The sequence below is a fragment of the Amphibalanus amphitrite genome, unplaced genomic scaffold (assembly GCF_019059575.1).
Source record: "Amphibalanus amphitrite isolate SeventyFive unplaced genomic scaffold, NRLGWU_Aamphi_draft 000373F_arrow, whole genome shotgun sequence".
Lineage (NCBI taxonomy): Eukaryota > Metazoa > Arthropoda > Thecostraca > Balanomorpha > Balanidae > Amphibalanus > Amphibalanus amphitrite.
The window spans coordinates 196790-215494 of NW_024881867.1; the positions used below are offsets into that span (position 1 = coordinate 196790).

General features: G+C 63.2%; 1 protein-coding gene across 2 annotated transcripts in view; it reads right to left on the reverse strand.

The window, feature by feature from the left end:
* Positions 1 to 18705, reverse strand: part of LOC122389799 (semaphorin-1A-like) — a 68245-nt gene that overhangs the window by 40088 nt on the left and 9452 nt on the right. For both annotated transcript variants that reach the window (XM_043382203.1, XM_043382202.1), the window contains exon 2: positions 17227 to 17373. In XM_043382203.1, the coding sequence (XP_043238138.1) occupies positions 17227 to 17314 (88 nt within the window). In that variant the 5' untranslated portion in view covers positions 17315 to 17373. The remainder of the gene's footprint in view (positions 1 to 17226; positions 17374 to 18705) is intronic.

Sequence of the window (18705 nt, forward strand, 5' to 3'; positions counted from 1 at the left end):
CGATAGGGGCTAAGCCCAGCTGAACAGCGGAACGGGCCGGGACGAGCCGCGATCCCGGATCGGCAGACGGCATTCTCTGCGCCATTGCCAATTATCGGCTGTCGGGGCGCGGCGAAAACGGCCGCCGCCCGCCGAATAGATGCCCGACACCGTCTATTCCTGGCGGCGGATATGTCGGCTATGCATTCAGAGCGTGGAGTGAGATGGGCGCAGTCCAGACAGGGGAAGGGGGTGTATATCGACGTACCGAGGGGCGTGCATGAGGCGGGGACTTAATGCGACCGGAGGGGGCTGAGGCAGGAACAACTTCCGTTGGAACGTCAGGAGCCCGCGGCGCCCCCCATGAGCCGCCATTAGCCGCCAAACGGGCTCACGTGGCGAGGGCCGACACGTGCTGTCGTTGTTGGCACGTGTCGGGGAGCGCATGGTATGCGCCGCACTCGTCTGTTTCCAGGGGGAGTGGGCTCGGTGGCATGCCTGAGGGCAGTGTGTCAGTCGCACCCCGGCGTTAGCTCGGTGCCGAGCCGCTGAGGCGTGTCTCGGGCAATGCCACGCCACGCCACCAGTCGGCGTCGTTTGCTATGATGCGCCCATAACGCCGCTGAGCGCCAATTTTGTCCAGTTGCGCCAGTTTGGCCTCATCGCGGCGGTTTTGATCGGTCACACCACCGATGGTCGGCCGGGAACGGCGGCCGTTCTCGTCAATCACCGGGCAGCCGCTGCAGACCAGAGGTGTGGTCGGGCTGGAGCGGCGGGACCGTGCCTCGTCAGTCCGCCAGGCCGTGCCCTCGTCAGTCTCCCGGGCGTGGCTGGGCGGCCTTCGAGGCACCCGGAGTTGGCCCGCGAGTCTCCGGACCCACCGGCCGGTCGGCAGTCAGAGGGCCAGATACCATCTCGAGACAACTGCCAGTCGTATCTCGTCTCCTCTCCGTCGGCAGCGCCGCCCGCTCTATTCCCGAGTGCGTCTCATTAGGCCAGATAGCGCAGCTTTGGCTAATTACCCCCGAAATCACGACACCGGAGCCGTTCAGCTTTCGGCAGCGCTGGACGAGGTGACGTTTTTCGGCTGATCGCGGCGGTACGACGGGTGACGAACAAGGGCACGGGTCTTGGGACCACCCAAAAAAAAGGCGCTATTAGCCGGCAGAGTAATCGGCCGTCCTTCGGATTATCGCCGGGTCCATTTGGCCGGCGGAGACGCGATGGCGGCGGAAGATGCGACGGCAGACGCCGAGGAAGCCCAGATGGAAGGCGCAGGGAAATGGGAGACCCGAGGAAACGTCCGATCGATCACTGTCAAGTGAAGCCATAAATACGCCGTGGACGCTTTAAACCCGTTCGCCACCGGCGCTGCGCCACCTTGGGCGGCCGTTGACCGTCGTGAAGAATAGGCCCGGCCGTGAGCCGCCGGCCGCGTCTCTGTTCTTATACCGTCTCGGAGCGAAACACCTGAACCGGGGGAAGATGGCGGCCGGATTCGCATATAAATCACCGCGAAATGATCTGCAGACGACGTGAGAGAGAAATATATGCTCTCTGGGAGAGAGCGCAGACTGGAAGCGACAGCAGCATCGCTGCCCGCAGCGGCAGAAGGGGTGGGGTTACTGCCGGCACTAAATCCAGCACCACACCCGGCGCTGAGGCGCATGCTCTGCCCAAGGCGTGGTTCCATCTGCATCACTTTCGAGCCCTGCGGTCCGTCTGGCTCGGCGCGGCGGCCGCCGGGCCGGTGCCGAATCTGCCCCTCGCCGGCCCCAGCGCCGATCTCGACTGATTACAGCCGGGCGCGCTCGATTTCACCGCGCGAATCGGCGCTGACGAGACCGTCGCCGCGTAAAATGGAAACCGGCGTTCGGCGGCTGCGGCGGCACCGGTCGGCCGGGTCAGACCAGCCCGGTCACGGGCACCGCGGCGCTTCCGATCGAGCCTGCGGGCCGGGTCTGATCGAAACTCTCCCACCCGAAATGGGCGCCTGGCTCAGCGAAAGGCTCGGCGGGCCGGTCGGTCGCGGTCCGGCGGCGACGCAGCGGGCGCCGTCAGCGGTCCCCGGCCGTTGGGGGCTGTCACCGATCGGATTTGTTACCGGCGACCCCTCTGGGGCGCGGCGCCACAAAAAGGCCATCTGGCAGGGCGGCCAGGGGCGGCCCGCCTCGCCCGCCGCTGGCTCGACTCGCCTCGTCGAGCGCAGCCGACCCGCCGGATCAGCAGCGCCACCCAGACGGAAAAATAATAACACGGCGGCGGCTGGAGGCCCGTCCAGGCGCCCTCTCCAGTAGCGGTCCCGCCGTGCAGTGCGAGACGGCGGCCCTGCGAGGAGCCAGTCAGCACCACGGCCGCGCCCGGCTCCGGCCACCGCCCGGCGCCATGTCAACAAGTATATTGTTTTTGAGCGGCTCGGCAGAGATGTCTAATGGACTGCACAAGAGGGGCGGCGCGGGATGGAAAGAAAACGAAAGGAAGCGGCTTTGGCACGGATATAGCTCGTTCCCACTCCGAGGGCACAAAAGAATAGGATGAGCCTGGAAGCGTGGTGGGGATTTTAGGAAACGCACGAGTGGAAAACGACGGGAATCCGGAGCCGGGGATAAAGGAGCAATCTGGGCCAGGATGGCGGGGAAAGGTTGTCGCAGCGGAAAACACCGACCACTCGAACGGATACAGATGACAAAGGGTGACAACAGGCCGACAATGGCACCTGGTCGTCAGCTCGGCGGCAGCGTAGGCCCATCGCCCTCCATCCATCGTCCGTCGGCCCGGTCTCGGGCCCTCGTCGCGCCCTATTGACTCGTCCCGAGTAACCGGTCGGCCGATGACTGGCCGATTTCTCCCCGAGTGCCCGGCTGCCCCGTACGCCGGCACTCGTCCCGGCGGCGCGGCGCGGTGTCGGCAAGGCGCCGTGTGATTAAAGTGTCCCCTCCTCTTCCCTGCTCCGCCCCCGCTCGCTGCACACTCCTCTCCTGCTCCAGCCCGTCACGTCCGAAGTGGCCCGTCATGCCTCCTTATGATCTGGCGGTGCGCGGCGCTCGAGCGGGGCCGGAAGGGGCCGCACGGTGACCGGACGCCCGGCGGAGATTGCACCGATCTGCCGCTCGCGCCCCGCCGTAGAGGCTGATGACCGGATTGCAGTGCATGACACACGGGTCCGACCTGCCGCCGATGCGGGGCGGTGATAGTGCCGCGCGCCGGTCGGCAGTGGCCGCCTGCCCGCCGCCCTGCCCGGACCAGTCTGACGCGGCGATCTGCCGATCTACTATAGCGCGGAACTGGCCCCAGGTCAACGCCGTCCCCAGATGTGATCACAACTGGTTTGGTCTGGGGTTCTACACCAGATACGTGTTATGATCACTGGTCGCTTTTCTGGCGTTATGTAATCCATTCTGGCTACGTCGTTAGGGATGAAGTCTGAAGATCAACAATGTTTTCTCACTTTTTGCGCTAGTCGTGTTTAACACTACAGCTTATAGCAGCCGATGGTAACGTTCTATCCCAAGGCCCAACGACCCGTCCTCCTATACAGACGCAGACACCCTCACAAAAACGTCCCGTCTATTCTAACAATGAACTTAATTGTTAGCAGGGTCCCGCGAGCGGCGGCCGGCGTCAACACTCAACCCTTCCACGTTTGAGGGGGCACGTCCCGGCGCCGTAAAGCGGCGAAAAGCGACGTACCAGACGCACCACTCGCGCCGGAGCGCGCGGCGGTGTGCCACTTTTATTAGGCACGCTCGGCTCTAAAAGCAGCGGAGATTGATACACCGAGCTGCGACACTGCACTGAGAGCTGCGACACTGCACTGAGAAAACTGAACACAGAGCTGCGACACTGCACTGAGAGCTGCGACACTGCACTGAGAAAACTGAACACAGAGCTGCGACACTGCACTGAGAACAACAGCCGCCCCCGTCTGGCGCGGCGCCGCGCGAGAAAATCAGCCCGCCTGATTTAAGGCGACGTTAACAATCTTCCGCAGATACGACTCGTTTGGAATCGGATGCGGAACGCGAGGGGTACGATGAGAATTCGGCCGGTTCGAGTGTTTTCTGCTTCTGAAACGATTGGCTACGATCGTTCCCGGCCGCCCAGACGCCCGTATTCGGAGGCTGCCAAAAAACGCGGTCGTTATCCTCAGTAGCGGAAGGGCGCAGCGGAGGTATTATGCAAATGGTCTCCGGCCGGGCCCGCGTCGGTCGTGCGAAGACCGCCCCCTTCTGAGGAGCCGCTCGCGGTGGTAATCAATTTTTTACACGCCACCCTCGAGCATGCCGGAGCTGCCAAGAGCGCGGTCTGAGATGAAATCGTGCTGAATGACGGAATTCGGGGGTGAAGGGAGCGGCCAGGAATGGCCCGGCGCTGGCAATGAATGGGTGAAGTTTCGTAGAACGGAGTTGGCAAAGGCCAAATGGAATTAACTCAAGTGAAGTTAGTTGGCTGTGAAACTGCGTTTATCGTGGGCAGAATGCAGTGGCTTGGTGTCTACCGGGCGTTGTATCGCGACAGACTCTCACCAGACGCCGCCCGGCAACAAAGTCCATTGTAGAGGTCGGACCGAGCTACCGCCTGGTTACATCAGTCACCGAGCACTATACCAGGTCAGAGCTGCTCAGACATACGTCTCTCAGAAGCAGTGTTCGCAATACCAGCACCTGTCGCGGTCTGGCGTAAAACATGCGGTTTGGACGACGGCGAAACATGACAACCGAACCACCTGTCATGATGTCGGCCTATTTTGAGACTGTTTTAGCAACGGGAATTGTGAGCGATACATCACTGTTATATTTTCGTTGCGTCCACTGCTGGATAGGACGCCAAGCTCTGCACTGCTGCGCCGTCCATCACCGCCGGCAATCAAGTGCGTTCCCAAATAAACTCGCCACCGCAGACGCGTGTTTGCGTTTGAGCTGCTCGCAGATGATCGCTCATCGTCGCCGGCTCGGCGGCTATCAGTGTCACTCGGAGCGGGCCTGCACATGGACGACAGACATGGATCGTCTCTAATCGCGCCACAAATTGCGCCGTGTCAGCGCAGTGACCGCCTGGAGGCGATCGTGACGCACCTGGCCTTGGAGAGCGCCGCGGCACGGAACGTGTGCGGGATCGGGCGGCGGGCTGCCGGGTCCGGAGAGCGCGTTCGTTGGGATAATCGGTGACCTTCTGACCCTGAATGGGGCACGGATATGGAGCGGGCGGGGGTCGCGGTGGATTGACCTCTGGGTCAGATGAGGCTGCGGGCTCCACGCACAGAGCACGCGAGCTTCGAATATGCCAATTTCGTTAGATGGTCGAAATACGACCGAGACCAATTTCAAACGACCGCCTCTGGTCAACGCTCAGCAGCTCAGCCGCTCAGACGGTCAGACAGTCAGACAGTCAGCGGTCAGCGCGGCGTTCTGCGGTCAGCGCACAGGTCGCGGTCAGTGAAGAGCTCCTGATTTCACCTAACCACCGCGCACGCACTGCTGGCGGCCATCACGTGACTCGGCCGGTGCAGCTGTCCTGTGGTCACGTGACACGGTCCGAGTAACGGTACCGCCGCCGCCCACCACCACCTTCCGGCCGCGGCACTGCGGTGATGCGCTTCATTTGCCCCCGGCCCGACCCCATTAGGAGCCGTGCAACGGTGCAATGATGACCGGGAGCCACCGCGGATGGCTCCACGGAGAGCCAACTGGTTGACGAGCTGCCGCAACTACTGACAGCGAGTGCCGAGCTGCGCAACCAGGAAGAGCTGCCGAGAGTGAGGCGGAGTGGACACCAGGAAGTGAGGGTTGGAAGCGTCACGGTGACAGTCTGTCACGGTGACGTCTGTCACGGTACGGAACTATCGCCCATGACAGTCTGTCACGGTGGCGGATGAGCACGACAGGTGCGCGGCTGCCTGCATCGGCCGGCGGTCTCGGCTGGCTGCGGACCGCGACCGCTAATCTAGCTGACGGGGAGACTTCTACATAGACGCTACACGGCCGGGGCACCCTGGGTCAGCGCGGCGCAGTGGACAGGGGCTCCGTGGCCACGGCCGAGTGGCGCCCGCGGCCGGGCGATGCCGGCGGCGCCGGCTGGCCCGCCGCCCACAGTGGCCTAATTAGCCAGGGCGATATGTCGATAGCCGTCTGAGGTGCCGCCGGCGCCGCGGGCCCCGTCCGACCCCGGCCCTGGTCAGTGCCGCCGCCCGCGGCCGGAAAGGCCCTCCGCCCGGCCCGGCTCCGTCCGACAGGAGCAGCCGGCCAGCAGTGCTGATGCCATCTGGCCAGCGCGCGCTGCACCGTTGCTGATTCGCATCAGCGGGTCAGCGAGTGATGGATCACGCCTCGGCGCTGACCACGCACGTCTGACGCTCCGGAGAGGGAAGTCAGACAGACTGACGGACTGACAGACGGACTGACAGACTGACGGACTGACAGACTGACGGACTGACAGACAGACTGACTGAGGGATGGTCAGCAGGTGACTGGCGAGTCAGCAGCAGCCCATGACTCCGAGCTCACTCACACGCCACTCCCAGCCGCCTCGTGTAGAGCATTTACGGCGGGCACTGCCGGGGGGCACGCACGCCCACAGCCAGCCGCGCCCCGCGCTGTGACCCGACGCTGACCTTTCGCCACCAACAATCCCAGGCCGGTTTTAGGAAATGCCGCACGCTCCGGGCCGCCGCCGCCGGCGTCGGCGCTCCCCGAGATCGCCGAACAAGCCGCGCGAGTGATGCGCCACGCTCGATAAGCCTCGCCTACACGCGGCGAGCGGCAATGACGGATGGAGGCGATGGCATTTCCGTCACCTGGGACCGCGGCGAGCTGTTCCAGTCCCAGACGGCGAGATGATAGTCCGACAAGCCGACACCGGCGTCTTTTGACTGGGCGCTTAGACGATCTCAGAGCGATTTACTGTGAAAATCCCGCAAGTCGTCGCCTCGAGGCAGCCACAAGCAAATCTCCTGTCTGTAAAGCCGTTGCCGTGAGCGCACACAAACTTGTCGCCAAGTTGACCCACCGGCTCCGACCAGCCGCGGTTATTTCCATCTCAAAGTTGCCGGGCTGCCGGCATAAGCCGCCGCTGCCGACAACAGCCGGCCGCCCGTAATGGCGCTGACGACAGCTCGTCGCGAGCGACGTGCCGCGTCCGACGAACGACGAAATTTGGCGGCGCGCCAGTCGACACCCGGCGGGATGGCCGCTCCCCGGAGACGGCGCCGGAGCGCGGCGTCTCCCAGGAGAATTCCGCCGCCCGCTGGAGCCGCAATCTCGGCTCCGATGAAGGCATTTCTGTGATCGGCCGCCGGCGCGGGCCGGCACGACTCCGATCCGGCTCCCACAGTGAGCGACACGTCCGACCCCCCGCGGTCCCACCGCTGGCCCCGCGGGTCCCTTCCTTCGGCATGACGTGTCGCCGGGTCTGCGCGGCCGGCGCGGTTCATCTCAGCGGCGGAGATGCCGTCCAACGCCGGCTAATCGCCAGCAATGGGCCATTACGTGCTCTCGTAATGACCACCCTGGGCCGGTGCAGAGCCGTGCGGCGCCCCGCGGCGCCCACCGGCCTCCCGAGCGGGCGCCCCGGGCGCCGCCGACCGCAGCCGGGCGCCGCGGGCGCTGCGGGGGCGCCGCTGTGGACTGAGCCCGGCCGTGTTTAAGCCTTCTCCACCGGACATGGATGATACACAACTGGCAGCCTGCGGCCAAACAGAGACCGCAGAGCCAACCGCCACCTGGCAGCGGGGACAGCGGCCGCCGCCCAGAAAATGGGCGGCGAAAATAGCCGCCTCCTCCGCCCCCACCGCCCGTCCCACCCAGACCGGCTGACGTCTCCGACCCGTCTAGACTATACGGACCGTCGCGGGGGTCCAAACTCATCGTCGGCCCCGACGAACCCATCTGTCAGCGAGAATCAAACGAAAGCGAACGAATGGTGCGGCTGTTTCACTCTCCAGTATGCCGAGCCGGACCAAAAACAGACGGTTCAGTGTTCCCAGGTCACATCGTCACATCCTGTTCGACGAGTTCCGTTCTAACAAATGCTCCACTCTCAACACTTCATCACTGGCTTTCTCCACGTACAGCCTGCGTACGGAGGGGGAGTCATTACGCGTTACAAAACCCATCATTTACCACTGATGTCGTCAGGCCCAGCGCGCGCCATCAGTGTTTTCCACCAACAAAACATGCTGAGAGACCAGTCGTCGGGCTGAGCACTGTGACCTCTCGGCAGCGGGAGATGTTGAGCGGGGAGGCGGCGGGCGGAGGCGGGCACGGGTCGGGCGGGGTAGGCGGGCGGCGGCGGCTGGAGGCGCGCTCAGTCCGGCGCACTGACGGCCATTATGGCGCATTACAGCCTGAAGCGCCGCTGACCCGCGCCTAGCACCCCGGTGGTCGTAAAGAACGCACCTCTTTCAATATGGATGGCCGAGAGAGCGACCGACGCACCGGCGAGGCGGCGTCGGGTCGAGCGGGGTCGCCGCCGGGTCAGCCGCAGGTCTCCGACAGGTCAACCGCGCCTCGAGCCCTTTGTGCCCGAATCATGCGGCTCGTAGCACTCGTAAACAAACATTGAAAAGTTTGACGGCGGCAGCGGTGAGAGCGCCGCCGACATCCGGGACCGGGAGAGCGCCGGATGACGGCCTCGGGTCACCGAGTCCGCCGTCCGCGGCTCCAGGGCGTCATCAGGCGGCGATGACGCCCGCCGCCGGCGGAGGGCGGCAACCCGTCCCTCTGATTGACCCGGCATTCCCCATGCCACGGCCTGACGCCGCCCAGGCAGACTGTGGGTGGTCGCCGCCCGGGGCACGTGACTGTCGCCGCGCCGCCCCGGCGGGGTCACGTGACCGGCGTGAGGGCGGGGGCGTCCGGCGCTGATTGCGGGCCGCCCGGGATGATTGGGGTCAAGTGGCGGCGCGGTGCCCCGCCCGGACCGTGGCTAACGCAGCCGGTCGGCCGTCCGCTGATCGGCGACCGATCGCCGGTCAGAGAGGCGCGGTCAGCGGTCAGCGCTCAGCGCTGATCAGTGATCGGAGCTGATCGCCGCCGTGGGCGGTATCAGATCAGCCCCCGCCGAATCGGTCCGGGCCGGGCCACTCAGTCCGTCTCGCTGCACCGGCGCGCCCTGCCGCACCTCAGGACGGCACCTCTGCCCGTGATCTGCGGGGACGGGGAGGGTGACGCGCCAGAAATGTCTCACAGCCGGCTGTGGCGACCAGTGACAGACGAGCCAGCTCGCCGTCACGACACAAACATATAAATGGCGCGATACCACCGTAAAAACCAGACTGTCGGTGACAAAACACATGAGCTCCGAGCCGGCGAAACCTTTCCCATACTCATGCTGGTCATGGTAGGCTTGGCGTTTGGATTCACCTATCGTCCCTAACCCGTTTTGAGCTTCAACTCTTGTCGTTCCTAAGAGTTTGATCCAGTTTCTCTCTGTGTTTTCAGATCTAATCAACTGTTGGCCGAATAAGGTACGACAGTCACGTTTTCTAACCCTTTCGGGTGACAATTCGATTAACCGATATCACACCACTTTGTCAGAAAGGGCTAAAAGGCGCCAACGTAACGGGCATAACCCAGTAAAACTGGCCCGTTTAAACGGTTCTCGTTAGGACGGTTATCGCCATTCCATGTTTTCGGTGAGGCCAACTATCGCCCCAGGTTCTACCCAAACCCGGTCCCATTTAGATCACAGCTCCGTTTTGGGGACAAATGGGTCAGTTCGTCACAGAGGAGGCGGTTCCCCGAAAACCAGCTATTACGTACTGAGGAGAGACGAGGCCTAACTAGAAAACGATACAGGGTGACAAAAACTGGTCCTTGGGCGGGCGCCAGGACCGACGCTGGTCTGTATATAATGGGTGGTCAGTGGTCGTTCATGCTGGGTCAAGTCCGGTTCACTTCGGTCTATTTTAAGGCTTCTTCCCAAAGGACGAGACAGTCCCAATCGATCACAGCCACTTTTCCCGTTTTGTAACAGCTCGGGCAAAAAATAACGAACTCAATTCAACGGGCACGATTCAGACTGCTTTTTCATCGCAGTGCTTCCTGCTCTGTCGTCACCCGTCACACTCAGTCTGACGTCACGCCCGTCACGCCTGTCACGGTCGTCACGGCCAGGGTGCTCCCGATTTCACGATCCCGCCCCCGCGGTCTTATGCGGGCCCCGGACGGGGCGAGTGGCCGGCCGCCGCCCATTCATCCTGGCTGGACCGCCTGACAGCGGGATTAGGCGTCAGCGGCGCCGTGACTCGGCCCTGGGCTCAGCCGGGCCGGCCCGCGGAGATTTAGACGCCTGCTCTGACCACCTTTCCCTCCATCAGGGCCGACTGGGGACAGCCGCCCGGCCAGCCGTCCCGCCCGGCACGCCGGCTGTCCTCTGTACCTGGATTACGCTCGACGTTGGTCGCGGTAATCGCCATAAATCCTCGGGTGACGGCGGCGCGCACGACGTCCCGACTGGACTGAGCGGAGCGCTGGACGGACGGACGGTCCTCTGACTCGCCACGCGCCGGAAGGAGATGCGGGAGGGGGCAGCTCGTGGTGTCTGATCTGGCGTCTTAGCGGTGGTCGGTCGCCGGTTCCGGCAGGTTCCAGATGGTTTCCGATGGTTTGGCGCGGCGTGTGCGCGATGGGGAACCGCATTTCCGGTGCCGAAGTAACCGTTTCCGTCGCGCTCACCGCCCGCAGACCGATCCGCGATCCGCCACGCCGGCCATCGACACCGACAACGCCGAGACGACTCAGACGTCGCTGGTGAAGCCATCGACCTCGCGAGCTCTCCGCGAATGACACCGGCGTGGGAGATTCAGCGCCGCACGTGAACGGCGCGGTCTCGTCTCTCTCAGTGAGTTCCGCCGGTTTCCGCAAACCAGTGGTGCGCCCGAGCGGATCCCGCGGACTTCTCTGCAAAGTCCACGCGACAGTCGCTTCCTGCCGCCGTATCGGCCAGTTCGCAGTGGAGAGAGGGGGCTGGAGAGAGCGCCCGGACCGGACCGGACTAGCGCGGTGGTCCGGTCCGGCAGGTTATCGCCGCACGTGCCCCGGTCACGGCGGTCGGCCAGTGGTGGTTCAGAGTATTCATATTTTTACCCAAGTGGTAACTAGAGTTCAGGATTTTTGTTTGAAGACCGGGTGGTGGGGATTATATGAGTCGGTGATTGAACTGATTACCTCCTAGTCTCCGGTAACGAACAAGCCCTAGTTTGCGTTTCACGACCTCCATTGCCCACCTAGGCTTTCCCTTGAACGGAAAGCACGTTAGCCATGCGGAAAAATCACATTACCCCAGTGGTCACGTGCTGCAGTGGCCCATTGTCTCTGCCCAGGCGACCCAGAAAAATGTTTGCCCACACATTGTGCCCGGGGCGGAGATCGTGCCATCTCGCCGGCTTGCTATGCCCCGGCGCCGCTGGTGTGGCAGATGTGGCGCAGATAGGAGCACCACAATGGTCTCCAGCACGTCAGCATTCGCTACAGAGACAATCGTTCGCCTGTCATCAGCAATAGAGCCGACGGGTGGAAAACAGGGTTGTATTCATAACACATACGTGTCGCCTGCGCCTCTGGTGTGGCTGCCCAACGCGCACGGTTCGAACTGATATGCCCCATAACAACAAACGTTTCATTTTTCATCTGCACCGGTACCGCAACCTGGATCTGAAATCCATTTTTCTTTGCTCTCACCCTTCCTCAGTCCCTCCCTTATCTGATCGATATGGGAGGAGACAGCGGGCACCTGCGACCCTCCCAGATAGGCAGGAAGATGGGCGCCCTCCCACGTCGTCCCATCGCGTCCCTTCCCGGCCGTCCCTCCCTCCCTCCGTCCCGTCCTGTGTTCCCTGACGGGGAGGCCAGCGCTGGGCGGCTGCCCGGCTGGCCGCGCGCCCGGCGCCGGGCGGCGGCGGGGGCGGGGGCGGGGGCGGCGGACGACGGACGGCGTCCTGATGCGTGTCCATCAGCGGACATCGCCACTAGGTGCCGTTAGGCCGGCGTCGCGCCGCGGCCGCCGGCCAACGGGCCGTCGGAACCGCCGGCAGCGGAGCGTCGGAACCGCCGGCCGGCCGACAGCACAGCACGACAAGAACGGGAGACACAGTGGCACGGGTGAGCGTCAGCGGCATTCATTTTCAACTAAAGTCGTAGGTCAAGATGACCCCACATCGCTAGGGATAAAGCTAATGGATTTGCAGGCTGCACCTTGAAATGGAGCAACGGATTGCACAGTCGCTTCGTTAGTATGACAGACTCCGGTCTGAGCGTGATTGATGGAATGGTGGCGGAAGCCGGAATAATGTAAAGCAGGGGTATAAGCGCTGGGATGGGATGGACAGTGGACACGTCGCAGTAGTGGCGGCGGTGGTCACAGAAGCGGAGACGGCGTCAGAGTGGCAGCATGCCCGTGTTGTTGACTGGGCGCAGGCAGATTGGCTGGGGTTAGCTCCACAACCCTTCACGAGCCGGTGGCGTGACAAAAGACGCGGCTTCCGGCCGATTGTGGTCGGGTTCAGTGATGGCACTCCACCCTTCACTGTTCGCCGGCCGGTAGCGGCGCGGGGCGGCCCGACCGGGGCTGGGAAGATAACAGCAGCAGGGGAGGTATCACGCCCGGAAACGGGGGCAAAAATCGACAGCGCGAACGATATACGTGTCACCTGTGTACAGCTCGCTGCAGCAGACCCGTGTGGGGATCACCAGACGACACGCCACGACTAACACTAATCCGTCGTCCTCGAAAACGGACGGGGCGGACACTCGGCCGCACCGGTCGCGGATAATCTGCCGACTTTGGCCGACTCTCGTGTCGCGGTTGGTGGCGCAGCAGGCCGCACAGCTCAGTGTACGCGGCATGAGAGGCCGAGCGGTCGGCCGTCATCGCAGTGCGATACCGCTGACCGGTGGTATTCAGGTTAATCCGGCGCGATAGACGGGAACATCGGCCCACACTAGGCCGGGACGTCAGGACTGGAACGGCGATGGTTCGCTGGCAGGAGTATTATTCGCTCATTTCGTTTATGTAATGATGGAAGGCTGGTTACAGAAAACTGAGCTGGCTGCCAGAAACTACTGGATGATGTTCGATACTTGATCCCACTGCACGGCATTTTCGCGATATTCGCTCGAACTGCGAAACCTACACATCCGGTGTTGGGTTTCCGTTTCTGCGGAACGACAGCCGGCTCCAGCTGCAAGACTGCACGACGCCACGGTGCGCCTTCAGACGGGCCGACGCCTCCCCCTCCTCCCCTCCGGTGACGGGGGGGGGGCTTCCGACCGACCTTCCGGCGGACGTCCGCTGCGCCACAACAGCCTCCAGTGCGCCGCCGGTGTTTCCAGAGCGCCACAGCTCTTCTCGCTCAAATATTGCCGCTACTGTCAGATTTACAGTTGGATTTTAGCGGCTGTCTCCAGCAAACCCATGAGGCCTCCGTCATACTCGCATGTGGTAAATGCAAGCTGACACTGCGCGTTCGGGTTCATGAAGCGCCGAGCGCACCAGCTGTTTTCTGAGCGCCGCTGGTGGTGAGCGGCCATATGCCGGCCTGGCAGCATGGCTAATGTGTGCCGGGTTTAGGGTTATCGCCTGCACGGCACCGACAGCTGTCTGATGAGCTCTGAGACACGCCGCGCTGCTGCTGCTGCTGCTGCTGCTGCACTGTGCCCCGCCGGCCGACCGCTGAGTGAGGAGCTCTGCGGGCAGGCGGCGTGGTTCAGCACGGAGCAGACAGTGGGAACGAGGCGGCACCCCTTCCCGTATCCTCGTTAGAACCCCAGCTCCATCAGTAGCATATGGCCCCAGCCGCAGACCGCTGCACACCTGGCGGTCAGAGGGTTCAGGGTGGCGGCTACCGGACCGGGGGCCGCCTCCCACCCGCTCCCTCGGAGGGGCGCGGACCCTGCTGTTGAGACGAGGACCGGGAGACGAGGGACGCGGGAGTCGGCGCCATACTCCGGTCCGGCCGGGCTGTCCCTGACAGGCGATGACACTGATTAGCCCAGCCGTCAGCTGATGGCACCTGATGTCACCTGACACTGCCCCCAGTCACCTGATCCATCCTCCCCGGCCCGAGTATTTCGGGAGGCGGCAGCGGGCGCCTATCTCCGAGCCATCAGTGCGTCTCCGGGCCCGGTGACACGTCTCTCCGGGGAGAAATCACGGGCCGTGGCGGTCCGTCTAGCTCGCGTGACCCGGCGCGTCGCACGCGACGACGGCGGTGCGTCGTACAAACACGTTGTCCCGGCGCGGTCCGCCGCGGCCGCGCCGGAGATCGGTCACTGTAGCGGCTGACAGGAGCGATGCGTATCGCTGACCGACGACCGGCCGGTGGCTCACTTTCTCGTCGGCGGCGCGGCCGGGACGCGCGCCGAACGGGCCGCGAGAGGCGAGGTGATGCCCCCGGCACCCTCCAATTACCGCTTATAGAAACCACACCCGACTATCGTCCGAAAGTGGCGGCTCTCGCGCATCCTCCGGGCTCCCTCTGGCTGCCGCGGAGCGGTGAAACTGGCGGCTTTCTTTCCCGCGGCTGGAGAAAAACGAGGGGTTGCAGCCAGGTTAATGCCACACTGTCTGGCGGCGCGGTCTGATATCGGGCTGCCTCTCATCGACAGACATCCAGTCGCCGCTCTTTGTTAGGTGTAAGGCACCTGCAATTAGTCAGGGGCAGTAATTACTTTATGAGCCACGAAGCGATTACGGCGCACTTCCGTGTTACGAGCCGTGACGGAGGGGGCTCGCAAAGGACCGTATTTTGCGGCTGGTGGCTCACCTCCGAGAAAGCGCGCTGTATTGTGTGGGTCCGTGCGATATGGGCGCGATGCGTCACGGCCGTCAGCCGCCATTCTTGTCAGGTTTCCTTCTGATCCATCGGCCGTTTAACGATCTTCTCCGCGTACCGCGGGCGTGCGTCTCCGACAAAAGGCGGCGGTACGCGGCGGGTCGGGCGCGCCCCTCCGGTGGGTGCGCCGGATTTGTCGCGGTCCAGCCAGCCTGGCGCCGTCGTTATGGCCTGCCGGCTAATCCCGGGCCAGCATCAGACATCCCCGGGACGAGCGCGGCACTTCCTATGGGCCCGACTAACGGGCGCGCCTTTGTATTCAAACCAGACGGACCCCATTTTCACCTGGCATTGTGTCGGCCCCTACCCATTTCGCGACCATTTTCTGCGGCAAGACGGCACCGGCGGGGGTCGGCCGCATCCGCGGGCCATTCTGCGCTGACCGAGGGACGCCGGCAGGGCATTGTGACGCGCTCGGCCGCTAATGCGGCCCACGCTGTTTGTCTCGATCGGCCACGTCTCGTCCGTGTCTGGGTCTCCTGTTGGTCCGCGCCGGGACTGCCGCCAGAATCAGATACGGGCGCCACTATCGCCGCACACGCAGCGTTCGGTACACAGAGCGGTAAAAACACGGCGCCGGCCGGGCCCACACCGCGCGCAGGACCCAGTCCGCGGCGGCCGGAGCAGCGCCGGCAGAGTGGTCACCCGGCGACGACAGGGCAAACCAAAGAGCGTACACGTAGGAACTCAGAAGGTGGGCAGCAAAACAGCCGACACTGGATAAATAGACACGCGACTGCCGCGAAAGCAGACAGGCAGACGGACGGCCGGGCCGAGCTCGGCGCTCTCCACCGCCCGCGGCTCAAACTGCAGCTCGTGGAGGCGACAGCGTGGGAGTCTGGCGCGGCGGCCGCCGTCGTCGTCGCCGCCGGCCCAACAGCCGCCAATCAATTAACCGCGGAGAGGCGGCCGGCGTCCGGCACCGCCCGCCGCCGCCCGACCCACGCTTTCGCCGAGCGGAGCGGCGGCGACCCGTCCACCTCTCCAGAGGCGCCCTCAGCCGCCTCGGTGCCGATGACGCAGATACAGCGGTCTGTATAGGACAGGACACGGTAATGGTAAAATATGGGCAGCGGTCGTCGTTACCCGGACATTAATCTAACGTCAGGCCGCTGCAGAACGACTTCAGGTCGACGGTAGCTCCCAGAAACTCTCACACCGGCTTCCGGTGTGTGGCGCGGTTTCGCCTAGGGTTAGCGAGGGGTTAGCGTGGGGTTAGCCGAGGGTTCGTCGGCGGTTCGCGCAAGTTCGCAGGGTTAATTATACCGTAGGCGGTCGTTCACAGGTGCTCGAAGCTCCACGTCCGCTGGTTAAATCACGCGTCGTCGCCGTCTGTTGGCCCCTCCCCTCTCCCACCCTCACTTTCGTCGCCTCTCCCACCCGCGCCCCCTCCCCGACAGGTGTTGGTCCGGCGTAGCAGTCTCCGAGCTCGGCGGCACAGTCTACCCCGCAGGCAGCGCCCGGCGGGACAGCCTACCCTGCCGGCGGCGGCGTTATATCATTCGCGTCACGTCGCTGTCGCGCTGCAGGCAGCACCGTGTTAAGAAATCATTGTGGTGCGGTCGGGAGGAAAAGGGTTGGCAGCAACCGCACAGAATCGACGGGGAAGTTGTCGCCGGACCACTCGGTTCCGGCCAAACATTGCGTAATGGTCGATGGTCAGTGTTTGCTCGCCTAATGGGTCCGATAGAGGGTGGCGCAGGGCCGGGACGTTGTTCACAACACCGCCCTCGAGACCGCTCAACATGGCTCTTCCGTTCACCCTGACCGCGGCGCCAGAGACCGGGACGACCCGTCACGCTGCAGCTGTGACGTTACATGACATCACGGCCGTCTGTCGTCGCCGCCGTGACGTAAACGGTTCGTCTCGGACCGCGGCGTGAGGAGAGGGTTTGCCGCCGCTGCGGCCGTGTGGATTAGAAGGGACACTAGTAGACCGGGTGCAATGAGGCTTACGGTGAAGGTGAGCATGTCGTCACGACAGAAAAATAGCCGTAAACGCGGCAGTAATAGCTCGGCTGATCAACATCGAGACATCAACTGAAGGGCAGCAACGTAACGTGTCCGACAAAAGCTATTACCGGGTTATCAGATACAGTCGATATCCAGTTTGGTTGTGGGAACGGCGGCGGTCGGGCTGGTTCTCTGAGAGCCGCGGTAAGCCGTTCTGGGTACGGGCGCGGTCAGATGCCGGGTCAGCTCCGAGACAGGTGTTTGTCAAAGCAGTGCCAGAGCAGTGTCAATGTCCACCACCGACAGAAGCGCCCAACAGCCTCATGGGAGTCGTAGGTAACAACGCAGTGGCTCAACCCTCCTCATACACCGACATGATAAGGCGCTCGTTACTTATGCATTATTCACTGCGGACAGCAGGGCTGTATTAGAGCGCCGGGGAGTTCTCGGTACGGGGTACTCACCGAGGGGCAGCGTCCGCAGGGGCACCAGGTCGTCCTGCCAGGCCAGGGTCGTCGTCAGCAGCGTCACCAGCACGGCCGTCGTCTTCATGGTGAGGGTGGCGCAGAGTCTCGCAGAGCAGGGGCGACACTAACAGACTGTCACCATTTCTGCGGAAGAAGAGCGCGAGTTAAATCACCAGGTTAAAAACGACAGCGCTGGAAGGACAAGATGAGCAAACGAAGGTCAACGCGATGTTAATAGCAGGCGGAAAAGAACGACTGGAGCCGAATGACAGTTATGAAGCATTCACCAAACAACAAATAAGTGAGTCGCCATTGGACAAATGAAGCGTTGTCTGTGGATGATTGAAGGTTTGGTCTCGGGTAAGCCGCCGTCGAAGGACATGGTTCTCGGTAAATGGACTGGCGGCCCTGGCGCAGCTGTTCTCGGCGGCCGCCGCCGGCGCAGCACACGCCGCCCGTTCCGATTCAATTAGCCACAGTTGGGTAGTCAGGCTCACGGCCACAGACGGGTGTGGGGCCGATGGAGCCCACCACCACACCGTTCACAGAGTGAGTAAACCCCGCCCGCGGTCTTCCAACGCAGCGATAAAACTCACCGCAAAGGCCAAGGAGCCTCTTAGACCGTTTAATTGAATCAAGCCCCCACCTGAGATGTGTGTGTCGAGTAAGCACTGCAAACTGCCCGAAATTGTCGGCTGCTCACCTTGTGCCAGTTTCTGCACAGAGAATCGTGTCGACAATTACGCTCACTCACTTTAGCGATTAATCAGAGCAAATTGTCGCCGCCTGTCCTCGGGAACAGACGTCAGAAAGGCACCGCTCGACGGGTGGGTGGAGATAGCGAAACACCCCCCCCCCCCTCCCCCTCCACAGCTCAGTGCCTCTCGGTGCGACCAGTCACCTCCGACGGTTTACGGGCCGTATTACGGGCCGTAAAACACTCATCCTATGACCGGTAAGACGCCGATTCGACGGTGATCGTACACTCGCTCAGAGCTCTGAGAGTTGTGGTGGCTTTGATGGCGCGGGACGTCTGCAGGGAGACAGGGTTGCCGACAGGAAAATGGACCAGCTGAGCAGGAGGACACTGACGGAGCCGAAATAGCCCCAGACGAACCGAAATAGCTCCGAGACTCGCCGGTCCGACAGTCGCCTGCCGGGGCGGGTCCCGGCTGCACGCCCCACGGTCACGGCGGGGTTCACGGTGACTCACGGCTCGCCGGTCACGGCTGGCGGCGCCGGCGGCCTTATTTCACGACTGGCCTGCTGTCCGTCCCCACCCTGTCCGGTCGGTCCCGCCAGCTCCAGCTGCGGTCACCACGTGCGGCAGCCCAAGCCGGCCGATTGCCTATTGTTAGCCCCATCCCGGCGATCCAGGTCAGTGCTCGTGGCGTGCGGTGGCTGGCGATGTTCGCTCCGTTTCCTTTTTCCTGTCGCCACCGATCCTTGTTCGATCTGATGTGCCGCCGTGTCGGT